Source organism: Musa acuminata, chromosome BXJ2-5 (genome assembly GCF_036884655.1).
Source record: "Musa acuminata AAA Group cultivar baxijiao chromosome BXJ2-5, Cavendish_Baxijiao_AAA, whole genome shotgun sequence".
NCBI lineage: Eukaryota > Viridiplantae > Streptophyta > Magnoliopsida > Zingiberales > Musaceae > Musa > Musa acuminata.
The window spans coordinates 6,424,067-6,440,459 of NC_088342.1; the positions used below are offsets into that span (position 1 = coordinate 6,424,067).

Consider the following 16,393-nt stretch of genomic DNA (forward strand, 5'->3'; position numbering starts at 1 on the left):
TGAATGTGGATTTTTCTTTTCCTTTTGTTTTCATGTTTAATTTTATCATGTAAGAGTGCAGAAGTACATCAAAATCTGAGCATCTCTAAGCATGCAATTATAGTCTTTCTTTTGTTACGTTTGTCATGTCTTGTTTGGCAGATTGTGAAATTTCTAACTTGTGTTATTTTCCCCCTTCTTCTTCTTCTTCTTCTTCTTCTTCTTCTTCTTCTTCTTCGTCTTCTTAGCATAATTTAGAGAATCAAATAAGAAAAGAAAGAAATCATAAAGGGATTAAGTACTTTTGGGAGCATTGAAAATTTAACACCCATAAGTACTCACTCATCCTTCACGCTTGTGCTTTGACTGGCTCTTTTTGTCAGTCAGATGGAGCCAATGGAAGAACACCACCCATGAATGTGTTGTTTGAGTTACTCAGTGCTTTTGAGCAATAGTGTAAAGGATAAATGTGATGCTCATATTGTACCAATATCTCGTAATGATTATAACCACAAGATGATGGAAATATTTTCCTGTCATGTGATAAGCTATGCATCAAACAAAAACAAACAGTCTCCATTTCAATGTGCATTCCCCACCTCCAATGTTGCTTTCTTCAGTGTTTGATTACAAGTAATCAATCACTTAACATGCAGTAAGACATGCGATTTGTAGCAACAATACAAATTCATGTCCATGTAATGAGAAAAAAAAAATGCAACTTATTCAGTAGAAAAAGGTCATTGTGAAGAGGTAAACTAAACCAATGTCTATCCTGCGTCAGTCAAATACAAATAGCATGTAGATCACGTAAATCCTTAATCGTAGTGAATTTATATTGTTCATTGTTGGCTTTTAGTTGTTTAGTCAACCATTATATTTCTTTTGTAATGACATATATATATGTGTGTGTGTGTATGGGTAAAGAATTCAGATGATACAAAAGAATAGTAGTACTCGTGAGAGTGCGCACTGACACCCAACCAAACAAAGGAGAATAATTTCGAGGGTGCAAAAAAGTGAGCAACAAATCTACCAAGAAGACGGCCACCCAAATTGGGGTCAACAAGTGTGTGAGGTTGGGATTTGGGAAGGCCACCACCCTTTCACCCTTTTCCAAAATGGAAGAAAGGGAAGCATGGATGCATGGGAGCTATCCACCTTGCCTAAATCCATTAAAGAGATGCCGAGCTCCCATGTCTTGCTCGCCTCTCTCGAGTTCCTTCTTTCCCGCAGAGCCTATGGTTGTGAGAGAGGAAAAAGGCTATGGTGGAGACAAACAAGGCGTGGTTATACGAAGTGGGCAAGTGTGGTGGTGCGTTGGGGGGTGTCCCTTCCTTTACCCCTCTGGGAAACCCAGGAATCGTCACATCACTTCCCGCACTCAGTGGCCCCTCGCGACAGTGACAACTGATCCCCTCCACCTTTTCCGACCTTCCTCTTAAATTTCTGTTCCTCCTCCTCCTTTCTTTCCTCTCGTGATATATACTTTTCTTCTTCTTCTTCTTCTTCTTCTTCTTCTTCTTGCCTCTGTCTGTGCGCGAGATGGATTCGCATATTACCACAAGTAATTAATGCCTCAGCCAGATTATAATCTGGAAAGGTTTTGATGTTTATCCCACGAGTCAAACTAGCTGGTGTACTTGCTTGGCTCTGTCCTTCATTCTTTACACGGCCTTTGATGTGGAATCAAGGGTGGTTTATGTTACGATGGTGAAGTCAGAAAGGCTACCTGTAACCCTAAGAGATGCAGTAGATTCTCAGCTAAGCTTTTCTCTTTTATGTTACTTTGACCGAGTAGCAATCCCGACGAGTTAAACAATGCAGTCAAATTTGCTATCTTGGTCATAGAAAGATGCCAAGCAGCATGCCAAGATATCACGAGATATAGGAGGCCACATAGCTTTTGCTCTCTAGCTGGGTTGGGTTGGCTTGGCTTGGCCGTACGTACCGTGAGTGGGGTTCCCCCGGGCATTATTGCCAGAACAGAAACCCTAAACCATGGTGCATGCCCATTCCTGTGAGCACAGGAGAAGTGGATACCGCTTCTCTCCCTCTCTTCTCCTTCCTCTGACCCTGCTTCCTCCTCCTCCTCCTCCTCTTCTTCTTCTTCTTCTTCTTCTTCTTCCTGTGGTCATGGATTCGGTCTCTCCCGCGGAGCACCTGTGTTACGTGCGTTGCACCTACTGCAACACTGTGCTTGCGGTAATTCCTTCGAGGAGAAGATTTGATGCTTTTCATGTACAGGAAAGATGTTCATGAGAATTTTCTTCACTCATATGATCTTGTTTTCTTGGCTACTCTTTTAGCATCAGTGGTGACGCCTCCTCATATCACATCTTTCCTTCATTTCACCTAAGTTTCTCCCTCGCCTTTGATCTAGCACCTCAGGACCATTACTCTTTTCTCTCCTAGTCATCTCCTCGTCTGTGGCCGATATTTGACAAGATCCAGCTGAAAGCACTCTACTTTGTTATTCTACGGGTCATGTTGATAGTGTTACTGCTGTTCATGATGTTAATGTTCCCAGTTCGGGGCTCCTAATGCCTCCTAGGGTTCTTCCTGTAACTTAGGAAAATGAATTTATAGTTAGAGGAAAGAGTAATAAGTTTTGCAGATAGAAAGCAGCAGTTCAAGGGAGATCCAATTATATACATGCCCTAGTTCATGACAGTCCCGTCAGCAGTTGCAGGTCGGGGCTCCATGTAACGCAGCTGAGCATCTTGATTTGATGCCACACATAAAGAAGACAAAAAGAGGCCCCTTCAAAGCTTCAGCATATTCTATTACCATAACTTTGTCTCTCCTCTCTATACCTGTGCTGAATTCTTGCGTTTCCTCATCACCGCACTATAGGAGCACACACATGACAACCCATCAGCTTTCATTTGTATTCCCTTACCTTTCTCTTCACCAAATTATCAGCTAACGGCTAAAGAATTATGTAGAGAAGATTCACTGAATGATAGATCTGAAATATTTGCCCAATAAAAGAAGAAAAACAATTGAACGGATCTCGGTGTCCGCCTTCACAGAATGCAGAAAAAGAATGAACATGGTTGGCATAATAAGATCCAGCAAATAGTTACAGTGGTAGCAGAGAGTCCAAAGAACTACTTCCAACCACTTTGATGGATCCCGATCTCTTCTCTTGGATGCAGGTTGGAGTCCCATGCAAGCCGGTGATGGACACGATCACCGTGAGATGTGGCCACTGCAACCATCTCTCCTTCCTCAGCTCCAGAACCATGGTGCAGTCCCATAGCTGCAACGATTTCCAGATGGGCCTTCAGGTTTGCGTCTCCTTGTTCATTTCACTAGGCTACGTTCTAGCACACTCGGTGACAAGATGCATGGTGCAATCATTAAAATCTTGTTCTTGTGCTTCTCTCATTCTCCTTTGAGATTTGTCATTAGCTTTACTTCCAATTTGGTCCATTTTAGAGTGAGAGATAGAGAGAGAGAGAGAGAAAAAAAGAAAGAACCTTTGTTCATCTTTCACTAACCTTTATTTTTGCAGTGGCAGTGATATTTTTCAGCTATGCATGATTCTAGCTTGTAGGCCTACATATAAGTTAGTCTGGATGTAGTTTACCTTTTTCTCTCTGAGACTGCTTTAGGAAAAGAGAGAAGGTTGGAGACTTTATATATGTCATATAACAACACTCTTCATTGTAAATTAGGGTGCTTGTGCTGATTGCCTGAGGGGCCAAGCTTCGTCTTCCTCCTCCTCCTCCTCAACTTCAAGCGAACAAACCACTCAAAAACCAACCTTCGTTGTGAAACGTGAAGTTTCTTTTCACCCCCCCATGGTTTTTTGATGTTCATCTTCATATCCTCTGAAGTGATTTTTTTGAGGAATGTTAATGATGTCCTGATGACAGCTCCCGAGAAGAAACACAGAATGCCTTCAGCTTATAATCGCTTCATGAGGTAAGAATCAACAGCATTGTTTTCCAACATCATCTCACGAATGAGCTTCATGAGCATCTCAAACCTCATATATTACAGTGGTTACAAAGATGTGAAATTGCAGAGCATAGCAATCTTCTATTAATGTAGCAAAGTTCCTTTTTTTTTTTCGTTATATGCTGCTTGAAAAGCATAAAAACAATACGGAGAAAACCTTTTTTGAAGAAACAATAATAACTATTAACAGGTAGAGAGAGAAAAAAGAAGATTTTTGCACTGTTTTCAGTGTAATTTTACTCGTTTAACATGCGGTGGATTTTCAATAGCTGCCAGTTCTGTCTTCCTGCATGAGATTTTTGTGCAAATATTATCTTCTAAGGTCCTTACCTTACTGGATCTGCAAAGAGAATATTATTGGCATATGTAGATCTACCATCTACATATAAAGAATTAAACCAGTGCATATGCAATTCCAACATCTTACATGGTAGGTCTTGACAGTGCATGACAAAGTAGTGGATTGTACATGTATCTGGAACTCTGCACACATTGTTTTGTTGCTATCATCAATTGACTTCAGAAAACCCACCTTAACACCATAGGAAATTAAAATGAATCTTCAATCCTGTGTAATCTTATCAGGCAATGCAAAGTATTCTGAGGTATTAATTAGTATGTGAATATTTTTACTCTCAATTTTGAAGTGCTCCACCCAAATTCCCTGCCAACAATGTAGAGCCAGGTCATCTTTTACATGCCTTGATTAAAGATCATCCTATTCACTGTGTGGATCATCTTAATTAGCTCCATATCCTTGAAGCTTTTTGCTCATGTTGGACAAGAACATCCTTCACCCTTCTTTCACCAATTGTGATCCTCGAATCAAGCCATGAACCATAATCCTCATCTGATCCTCGAATCAAGCCATCTTTGTTACAGATTTTTGAGGTACATCATGCATGCTGATTGGTAAATCACATTATATCACCTCAAGAATTAGTGGTGCTCTTTTGAAAAGACTGTCAACAAAAACAGCTAAGTTATCATGGTATTGGTACACCAATGAGATTGAATGAGAACTGTGAAACTTGGGAAGAAGACCACAGAGACATGTAGAGAAAAAAACAAAGCTTTTGTTAAACTATTTTTGTTGGTTGAAGTTAAAGGTAGAGGAAATGGAAAAAAAAAGTAGTAGTCTTTTAAGAGATCTTTAGAGAGAAAAGGACCAATCTGAATATCGAAATTCTATATTTGCATAAGAGTTCAAAAGGAAAAGCTTCATGCTCACATCTGTGAGATAATTCATGCATTATCTATGTGATATGTGTGTTTTTAATTTGTTCTAGCCAAGCCAAATGCATAGTTCCTTGCACTCGAACCACAAATTTTATCAGTACATGTAATTGGGACTGCATTCGGAAGCTTGCAAATCCTTCCTTCCTCATTAGTTTCTATGATCCAAATTAGTACATATAGTTTGATATACATACAATGACAGGGAGGAGATTCAGCGAATCAAAGCTTCTAAACCCGATATTCCTCACCGAGAAGCTTTTAGCATGGCTGCAAAGAACGTAATCACACAAACAACTCAGTTCTTCATGCATTCTTTCAGTGAACATTTTCTTCATATACTAGTGATGGCAATTTTCCTTTTTGTGCTTCGTTTTGCATTGACTGAAGTGGGCAAAGTGTGATCCTCGTTGCTCGATCATTGTTTCCACATCTGGTGATGATAAGCTGTCTCCTACTGAACAAGTGGTAAATCCTATCTTTCTGATGGAAACAACAGAATAATAGCTCGTTACTTTGGCATTAGAAACCGGTCTGTAGCTTGATGGATTAATTGTTTGTTGTCCTCTTGGCCAAATGATACAGGAAAGCAGCAGTTCCCCTACAATGGAAAGCTCCAGTTTATACAAGCAGATGGAAGAGGAGGATTAGGGTTCTCGATCGACATATGGAGCCCTTCCTCTTTGTTAGTGATGCGCTTATGGTGTTAATTTTTGTTTGATCTTCTCATCTCTCTACAACAAAACCTCTCTTGGTACTGAAGTATTTGCTAGTTATGATCCATTCATCCTATGTATGCATTGCTAATGAAGAGGAAGTGATATAAATCTGCTCATATATATACATATATGTATTCATGATCCAAATCTAAGTATTCAGTCCATGTCTAGTGAGAGGAAAGGATCGCCTTATCAGTTGTGGTGTTCTCCTAACAGGTTAATTGAGGTAGACAAGCTTTGACTAGGAAAAAGAGTTGCTAATAACCTCCTGACTGTATGTTAATGCTGCAACTATGTTTGTCTCAGAAACTGGTGGGAAACCCTAGCAGTATTGGACATGTATATGACCTGGCACCGATAGTATCATCTGATGTGTGCCATGCAAAAGTTTGGTGGTATCCAAACAAACATAAGCAGAATATTTTCTGACCTCAAATAAAAAGGGAGAGAGGGGAATCTGTGGATGTGTTGGTGTTGAGATATCCTCAAGAAGAGACAAACATCAGCTTGAAGCTAAACGTGACAAGTTGTTTTCTCTTTCCTCACCCACAAAGGAAGCTGAGGACACATCCAAGACTGAGCATATACTCCTGAAGTCATCTTTATCTGATGTATGGAGCCGAGTGAAAGAAAGCAACTACACAGGAGATCTAAGACAACAAAGGTTTTGGATGAGCATCAAAGCAGATCTGTGGATGGCAGCCTGTGAATGTGACTAAGCATCTATCTTCGTTTTCATGCTCTTCCCATTAGCTAATGCTTCGACTGATGACTTGCGCACGCATCTAAATTTGACTAGACGCATGATTTCTCAATACTGAATGCTGAACAGATATTAAATCTCCCTCTATTTTCTACTTTTCTCATTAACTACATTTACTAGTCATTTAATCTAATGGTTTTGGGTCTTAAAACAATATAAAGGAATGACATTTTTTGCTTTCTGATATCATCATGGATTTCAGGATAAGACCTTTACAGAATGGACAGACAAATTAATTCACCACCTCAACATCTTGAAGGCCACAATTTTGTTTCCCTCCTGCAGCTCTATGGACCACACAGCAACATAAATAGCATCAAGTGGAGACATCTCCCAAAGCAAAACACCTTCAAGCATGCACCTCCTCCCATGTGATCAACAGTGTACTTGAAAGAGGGGTGCAACTCTACCACCACCACCATCATTCCAGACAAAACCTTGGCCTCTTTCTCTCAGCATCAAGGATGACAAAGGCTCACCGCCAAGGTGACTCCGACGAGATTGAGGTGTTCGAGGCGACACGATACTTCTCCGGTGGAATCGGTACCTGCGAAGGCCTTGGCCTTCAAGGAAGCACGAGGGAAGAGAGAGTGAGTTGGGGAGCAGGTAGGAGGAGTTTGGATACACTGAGAGCCATACTCCCCGGCCGGTCCCGAAAGGCCGACGACCAGTGCAAGGAGAAGAAGAAGAACAAGCAGCGAAGCTCCCCTGGTGGTAAGCTAGCTAGCTTCCTCATCTCTCTCTTCAAGCAAACAATCTCTAGGAAGAAATCACAGTTCAAAGATCGACGTTTCGAGGAGATGCACACAGGGCGGAGGAGAAGCAGCGTCAGCTGTTCTCAGACTGTAAGAAGTAACGAGCTGGATTACTCCAACAGCAAGCCCAGTGGGCACCAGATCAAACCTGCTCATTTCAGCTCACACAGAGAAGCTTGGTACGAGAGAGCGAAGTCCATGGATGGTTATCCTGAGAACAAATGGGTGATCGATGGAGTTGCTAATGGGCAAGACAAGGAAGAGTCGTCCAGGCCGACAGAAGAGGATGGAGGATGGAGTGAATCCAGCTCTGATCTGTTTGAACTGAACACCTTTCATCTGGCGAGTGATCCGTTCACTGACCTGCCCGTTTATGGGAGCCCAAACTCGGATACACTCGAGAGAGCTGCTTCCATTGCTGGTGCTGCTTCGTAAGGACTCAGAATACATATTACTATATGGTGTTTGGGTCGGGTCGATCCGAATCCGCCAGTAAGGGTTTAAAGCATCTGAATCTAACTCTGATGCAATACAATTATGCGACGTAGTTTAAATTATGAGGACATGAATGCATTTCTCATATCACATTAATAAATTTATTAGAGCATTTCTTTTGTATGTAATAAATACCATAATTTATTATTTGATTTATTTTAATCTCTAAACCGAACCAAATCGTGTAACCGATCATAACGGTTTGTATCGTCGTACGTTATATCGGTTGTGATACGATGTACTTGTCGTTTTCAAATCTCACCCGCCCAACCGCCCCGCCCCGCCCTCCTCCACGTCACGTGGGCCCAAATGTCCAAAATTAATATCAGCGTATATGTTCTTCTAAATATTAAACTACTTTACACCGAAAATTCAAATTAATCGACCAGTTGGATATATAACATTTATTTAATTGTAAATTTAATTTAAATTATTTACACTTCAATTTAGTGGGAAACTAAGTATATAATTGATTATAAGGTACACGAAGGTTCGCTTTTGTCTCCTCTTCCTCTCCGAGGCCGCAGCGTCTGTCGGCACCGACGCGTGCGACCCCCGCCTTATGGCCGCCCGCGGCGCCCGCCACCTCGACCGCCCCCTGCACCCCGAGTTCAACGCCTCCAGCGCCCCCGAGCACGCGGTCCGTGCATGCCCTAGCTTCGCGGGGCTGGAGTCCGAGAAGTCGGAGGAGTTGATCGGTCAAGGGCGGTTCCTCCTCCACTGCGCCACCAAGTGGTTCCTCATCGCCGGGCGCCAATAGCTGCCTGTGGTCGTCACCATCCTCGCCTCCGTGGACGAGGTAAATGGGGTTGAGTCTTGGTGGAGGAGCTTGCAGACTCTTGTTGGTTGCAGGATCCTTGCTGCCTGGAGAAACGACGTCACGGTCAAGAACCTGGTGCAGAACGCTTCTTTGCTGATCCTGTTGACGGAGAAGAAGTCGAGGTCTGGACTTCCCGAGGGTGTATAGGCATATGGTTTGGCTTTGGTGGTCTTTTAGTGCCTAGAGCGAGGAGGATAGGCGAACCATGGCATTTTGGAGAGCATCAAGCTCTCAGGGGCGTGCGTTTCAAGTGTTTGTGAGAAGGTTTTGGAAAGAGTTAAGGACATTGGAAAAGAGAAAAATGAGGTGATAGCAGTTAGAGATTGTGGGTTTTTTTTTTTTTTGGTGCATAGGGTAAGTGACGAAAGCAGGATTTAAGCTCAGGATCTTCATAGAGATTGAGGCTTAGAGGGGCTCTAGGATTCAGAGAAGACATTAATGCTCGAGAAAGTGTTGGATATTGATGCTTTTCCACCATCTTTTGTTGTTGGTGTGGAGACTAGGAGTTATATAGAGAACAAAATTGAAGCTTCTAGCAGCGGATTTATATGATCATAAGGCCATCATTCAATGTTGATACAGTCGTTAAGGTGGCCAAGGACCGTGCTTAGGAGCAGATGGTTGGTAGGAAGACAAGGAAGAAGCTTCAAGAGGATAGTCTCCATTTGGAGGACTGCACAATTGAACTTCTGCTTCACCAAGCGAACGAGGATGGTACAGAGGAAGGTCTGTATGATAGATTGCTCGACTTGTATGTGTTTGATTCATAAGTTCTGAATGTTGAAAACCAAGTAATTTATATTGGCAGGATTTAACTGTTCAGGTGCCCCTGCCAATTTTATTTTTTGATATAAAATTATCTGAAAAATTGGATTTTGTTTTATTGTTATATAATAGATATAAATTTTGTTGTTGCTTGTTTAATAAATTTGAAAGTGTTTATTGTATTTTTTCGAGAGATATTTTGGTATCTTTGTGTTGGATGCAATGTTTCTCTTTGGTTCATAGCATTTTGGTTTACCATACTACACTGTACTAAATTTAATTGCATTAGGCTGGTGTCTGAAATATTATGAATAGAAAAATTGATGATTTTAAGGTTGAATTTGAAAGCTTGATTCATCTTTCTTTCCAATTACAATATGCATTTGGAAAAAAGTAGTTTGGTATTTCAGGTTAAGTTTTTTCTTTTTCTAGAAGCTATTAAGTAGTTGTACAAAGTGTTTTAGCCTCTATTTTTTTACAGAGAATTTTAGAAGAGACATTCTATTTCTATCTAATTAAATCTTTTATTTTGATTATAGTTGAAGAATGGAACATGTCTTGCATCTGTATAGAGAACAGATAACTGAGGAATCAGATTAACTACAACTTTTTCGTATGTTCTGTTAAAAATTTGAATACCAAATATAAAATGCAGTAGGCAGCTCTCTAGCTAATCCAAAGGTATCAAATTTGGTTTCTGATAGGATCATCAATTGAAAATTAGTATGAAGGTATGAATTTCTAGGCTTGAAATGAAAGATAGCTTATCTAGGGCCAATTGTTGGGACTAAGATATTAAAGATGACAGATAATAATTGATATCATTCTTCATTGGACAGATCTCTAACCTGAGAACATTTTTTCTCTTATATACATATATCTGTAGAGAGGGGGAGAGAGAGAGAGAGAGAGAGATTCGGTAAACCTAAGTTCAAATCAAACACCTGAATTCTATCTATAAGTGGACTTTCTCAAAATGTGGATACTAATGAACTCTGCATTGGTCCTTCATTGACCAACAAATGGCAAATTGGTGAAAATCGGATAAAAGCTATTGACTAAGACCTTTTAGTCTGTTGTTTTCCAGGTGTGTTATATTCTCAGTAAGTTGGTACAGTATCCTTTTTTATCTTTAATTTCATACTGTACCTTTTGCTAGCATCTTAAATGAGGTAAATCTGTATGGTGAAAAGTTTTGCATTTTATGGTTTGGAATCATGTATTGACATAGTATATCTAGGCACCATATAGGAATTAACTTGAGCATGACTTTTGCAATTGGTGACAATTAACATAGTGCCTTTCATTTACTTTGTAAACCAAATTGAGCTTGCCCTTTATAATAGGTGACAATTAACATAATGCCTATCATTTACTTTGTAAACTAAATTGAGCTTTAGACATTTTGGATACCATAAAAGAAGTTAGTTATATAAAAAGATACTCATGTTTTAATATTTAGTAAAAAGGAGGACCCATGAAGACTGGTGAGTGTAGCAGAGGTTGAGTTATAAGGTGTGTATGCAGTAGATTAGGGTTTACACTCGCATGCTGTAAACATCAGAACAAGTTGAGGTTAGCTCAAATAGGGTTTGGAATGTAGTTATGCACAGAATGGGTAGGAACCTGCAAAATGTGCTTTGATAATGCTGGACCAGTAGCATAACAGCTGATTTATCTTTGGTAGAAATGAATGCTAGAAAAATGCTGATCATTCCAAATCTTTGGCAGCCTTGATTTGTCGAGTAATCGATAAATAAAAGCGTAAGTCACTATGTTGATAAATTTGCTTTTAGGATCTAGTCTCTTCATTTCTTTTGGTACATATATGATGTACATGAGCTTTTTGCTGTAGGGGATCTTTGTAGTGGATATTGCAGTATCGATATAGGCAACCAGTTAGCACTGGAAACTCCTACAAGTAATACTAAAGTCTACTAAATTGGGATCTTAATTATCGAGTCCATGTTCATAGTAGAAGCTTGGGTGTTAGGCACTGATAATGCATCTTAGTTATTCATATTAAAAAGATGTCTTGTTCGATATGCATGCTTATAATTAAAAACGAGAAAATGCCTAAAGCATATACTACTCTTCATTGCTTGAGTTGATATTATTATTGTTTAATAATGGAATATATAAATTTAATATGAGACTTGCCAGATTTTGCTACCAGTTTGATGGTGGTGAATCTATAGACAAGTGAGATGGATGAATGTTGATGAGCTTGAAGAATTTGGCAATGAAGATGCTAAGTAATGCTTACCAATCCACAAGAAGAACCTGCTGGTATGTTGAGGCATTAGAACATCAACATGAATGTCAGGTATCAGATGCCTATTCAGTAGACAATTGTAAATTAGTGAACATTATGGATCATCTCACATACACTGTTCTTTTATACTTTTCTGTTCACGGAGTTTTGTGATGCTCTGCTGTTACTTAGACTGCTGATACTCCAGTCAGAACGCATGATGAACTGATGAGCAAGTAAAATCTGTTTCCGTCACAACTTGAATAACAAAAAGATTTTCATATATAACAATTCCATATTATCCTGTTTATGGTTATAATGTGTTGCATATGAACAATTGATGGTCAAACTTCTTATGAAAATCTACATGTCTTTCTCCAGAAAGCCAAAGTTTCTTGTTTTCCGACCAAGAAAATGCAGTCAAAGCATCAATTCTGAGAATAATGGGACGGTTGCAGAAGTCTTGCTTTCTCACAGAGAACTTGAACGAAGAAGACATCAGATCTGTGGGAGCAATGGAGTGGCCTTGTGTAAGTTCCCTGCATTCACTTTGTCCTAGCCCTTAGTTTCATCTTAAACCACTTGAATTGATGAGGCATATGCTTGCATGAGATTCATGTGGGTAACATGAAGTTGAATTGCTCATTTCTGACCATGAATGCAGTTGACTGAGCCACTAATCTAATGTTCTTTTCAATGTGCCTGTAGTCAGAGATCTTTTGGCCCAACCTTGTCTAGCATAAGAATCATCTGAGCAGTCAAAGTTTGAACATGGATTCTTCTTGCGTCTGGATCTTTTCTACTCAGGGAAGCTATTCTATTCCATTTGTATGGTTTGTTTTGGGTTCCTTTATTCTTTGACCATTAGGGATAGTTATCCCCGAACTTTTCTCTTGGACTTGCTTTCCTGCAACTATCAAGCCATTTAATCTCCAGTATGAAACTTATTTTCTCAAAAACACCTCAACTCCAACGTGCCAAAATAGTCAACCACCTGCCTAGTGAGCATTCACTTGTCTCTCTTTGCTTCAAAGGCGTCTCTGGTTAGGCCACTTGTAGTGCCTCCCAAAAGCTCACCTGTAGCTGTCAGTCCCCTTCGTAGGTGTCTGTGGCACTTCGATAATGGCGGGGAAGCCTTTTCCACAGACCCTGAAGTGATATCTTATTTTATCGAGGGAGAAATGATCGAGTGATAAAGAATGACTTGGAAGACATTGATGAGACAAGTAGGATGGCGTTGCCATTGCTTTCAGGAGTTGGTTTTCGTTTAGAGAGACCGAAAGTAGCTCTGAGAAAAGGAGACAGCCTCTATAGTTCTTGTGTTCAACACCTCATTTCTTTAGTTGTGAAGGTGGACCACCATTCCTTCCCCACAGTGGCCACAGCCACTCCCTTGTCACAATATTGTCAAGGTTTGGACCCACATCTACTGTTCTAATTGATAGACAACAATGTCTTTGACTCTAAATCTATAGGGGAGTTGAGTTTCTGGACATCTTTGAATGATCGTCCTGTAAACATGTCAAAAGGGTTGAACTTGATCTATACGTTTATCTCGGTCTTGTGGGTTGTTGTATGTGGATCTTTTGCTTCTCTCTTTCTATCGAGGGAGGTTTGTTGGGTTCATCCATTGACCACTAGATCTGTCACTTACCGGGTTGTCTCTTTCCATTAACGTGTTGCTTGCCCAAGTAAATAGTTCACATAGATGATGTGAACTATCTGTTTTAGATATGTCCTTGTCTGGTAGCTAAAAATATCTCATTAGCTCGAAACTCTTCCATTTTGTGCAACTAAGATCCCTAGTGTCGTTGGCCTCATAGCTGAGCCATGTGGCAAGTCTTTTCTGAATGACCCAAAAATGTGGAATATTCATATGAACCACTGATTCATGACGCATGGGACAATAACCCGAAGGACAGATATCTAGGTTGGCAACGTTATGAAAGGGGAAAAGAAGTTTCATGCTCAATGCCACCTGAGCTCATTGAATGCTGCTATGTACTCTTTGGGCTTGGAGCTTGCCACCTAATGAGCCTTGATGAGAGAAAGTCTTACTACAAGGGTGGTGGGGGGATGAATTAGGGTGAGCTGGGGAGACACAAGTGCCATTGCCTACAGGGTAAGCCCTATCTACCCCCATCCTCTTTAGAATGGCTGGTAGTGGACAACTTGAAGTTGCTTTGGGCTTTTGTGCTTTTGTGTCTTGGGGGGATAAGGAGCACTTACCAATCTAGCTAGGATTTTGACATGACATGCAGAGAAGATGCCTGACCTAATACCTTCTTGGTTTGAACATGTTCCAATGAGATCCCCACATAAGCAACAACAAAAAAAGATGGTATTTCTCCTATTCCTCCTCCATCTGCTGCCTGGTTTTCTTCTTGTTCAGATTCTTGTGGATCTCCTTTTTCTTACCAAAACTCACCACTTTCACCAATGAGCCAAACTATTAGCTTTGTTTAATTGGAAAAGAGAAGGCCAAAGAATTAGGAACCTGATCATAAATGGCACTTGGACAATGACGGGGCGACACTTGTCGACTTGTCTGCCACCCAATATCTCAGTCCTTCATAAAGAGAAGTTACATCAGATGTGTCACCTTATTGCTGGGAAACATTAAGATGCTTGCTTAGTGATAATGATGGTTATGTTATCTCTCTATATTGGGAGTAATGATGCTTCTATTATCTCTCTTTGTTGGATTATCTTTTCAGGATATGCCAATTTCACCAGCAGAAGAGATGATATAATAAACACTAGAGATTACATGCTTATATTATGTGTGTGTGTGTGGGGTTGTTTCAGATAGTATAAGTATTAAAGCTGCTCCAACAGATGGTTGTTTTTGTTCAGAGCAGCACACTAACAGAGCTTTAGCCAACCTTTTCTAGATTAATTATGCGACGACTTTTGCCGTCCCTCAAAGGTCAACTTAAGTGCAGGTTGCATACTAATTGTTCCTTGTTAGTGCCACGATACTGATACATCATGAACTAATGAGTCCTTTAGTTGGTAAGCGTCATTATATCAGTCAATCTGTCGGGATTAAGCTGACACATGTCAATACCCATTGTTTGATCATCATACTTTCTTGACTGAATGATGCTCCCATTGGATATTGTCTCCTCACAAGTCAATCAGTAGTCATTGTCTGACACAATTCGTCCTCGAATAGCTCACTGTGTTGTCTGTGGAGTGACATCCTTTCGGTCTCTTTGTGAGAAGTATATTTTGTGTTTTCCCCTTTCTGGTTGGGGTGCAATATATACAAAATTATACATGAAAAATAATGGCCCTCTTTTTATGGTGGCAGCTCCTGGCTGAACCCTACCGTCCAACCAAAGGTAATTGGATTCTACATATGAATGTAGGACATTTATTTCTCAAATATGGAACTCAATTCAGATTGTACTGTAGTACATCTCTATTATTATGATGCACATTAGTTATCTTCTTCTCTGGAAGAAGCATGTGCGAGTGTAGATCTTTTTGTTCATGTGCATGGCATATGTAGAGCTATTGTATTGCTGATTTGCCTAGTGTTGGTGCTTGTAGGTGTGTCGATAAAATTACGCAATTTGTTAATTAAAAACATTAAAAGATGTGGACTTTGATATTATTTTTGAAAATCCTTGCAATTTTTTTATTCTACTTACCGAATCATTCTGCTAGCCTATTTCATTCAATAAGTTAGTAGGTCAAGTCTACATAAATAAACTGTTTATGTTCAAGTGTTTTTAATCTGATTATGAATGTCTAGTATGATTTTACAGTTGTTGATCTGAATCTGCATTGGTGAAAGCTTCCTGCATTGAGATAGAAAAAACTACATGCATTTGCTACTGCATTCATAGTTCATTTCGTGGCTGACATAATGCCAAAAGTCACTATTAAACAACCATTCAAAGATTCTTCATGGCCCATTTCCTCCTCACGTCATGGAAAAATCTGATGAGCTTGAAGAATATTATGAGTGCTAACAGTAGTAATAGATAGAGATGGAGCCAAGAAAAAAATATAAGAACAAGACATTTTGATTTTTTATATTCCCAAGGATTAGATTTTTGGTGTCATATATATATATATATATATACGAGACTAGTGAGAAAAGTCTCTGTTATTTTCCTATTCAGAAGCACTGCTCAGAAATTTTTGTCATCTGAGAGGAAGACAAGCAATAATAGCAGTCTATTGTTTCTTCATTTCGTAGCAGGGGACCGACCTCTCTCTCTCTCCCCTCACACAATGGCCTTTTCCACTGTCGCCACTTGTTATCATGTATCACTGCTCTCTCTCTCTCTTGCAGTGGTTGTTTGACACTAGGCGTTGAGCTTACTTATCCTTTGGAGCATAGCATATTGTAAGGAAGTGTGTTGTCGAGGGGTAAGACAATGGTCTTGTGTGCCATATCTGTTTTCTGAATGATGTAGGAGTGTATTAAAATTGAGCCACAACTTCATCATTTAGGAGTCATTCATGCAAGCGGCCTGCTTTGGGACATGAACTGGCATCTTACTGCTCAAGTTGAAAAGCTTGACTAAATACGTAACAAGAATTGCGATCAGAATGGGGAGAAGTTGCAATGGATTGGTCAATGGGAACAAGCAATGGAGTGAGTGAGTGCCCAACTTTGTC

General features: G+C 40.0%; 1 protein-coding gene across 1 annotated transcript; it reads left to right on the forward strand.

The window, feature by feature from the left end:
- Window positions 1-1,892: 1,892 nt before the first annotated feature.
- On the forward strand, window positions 1,893-6,033 carry LOC135611673 (protein DROOPING LEAF-like). Its single transcript, XM_065107317.1, has 7 exons — window positions 1,893-2,184; window positions 3,141-3,272; window positions 3,663-3,765; window positions 3,864-3,912; window positions 5,390-5,465; window positions 5,575-5,652; window positions 5,770-6,033. Exons 1-7 carry the CDS (start codon window positions 1,981-1,983, stop codon window positions 5,833-5,835), a joined length of 708 nt encoding a protein of 235 aa, XP_064963389.1. The 5' UTR covers window positions 1,893-1,980; the 3' UTR covers window positions 5,836-6,033.
- The last annotated feature ends 10,360 nt before the right edge of the window (window positions 6,034-16,393 follow it).

Bases quoted from the DNA above. Each gene is read 5' to 3' on its own strand.
- LOC135611673 (XM_065107317.1), top strand. From the start codon at position 1,981: ATGGTGCATGCCCATTCCTGTGAGCACAGGAGAAGTGGATACCGCTTC. The intron at 3,273-3,662 runs GTTTGCGTCTCC...ATTGTAAATTAG, and splicing joins ATTTCCAGATGGGCCTTCAG to GGTGCTTGTGCTGATTGCCT. The intron at 5,653-5,769 runs GTAAATCCTATC...CAAATGATACAG, and splicing joins TGTCTCCTACTGAACAAGTG to GAAAGCAGCAGTTCCCCTAC.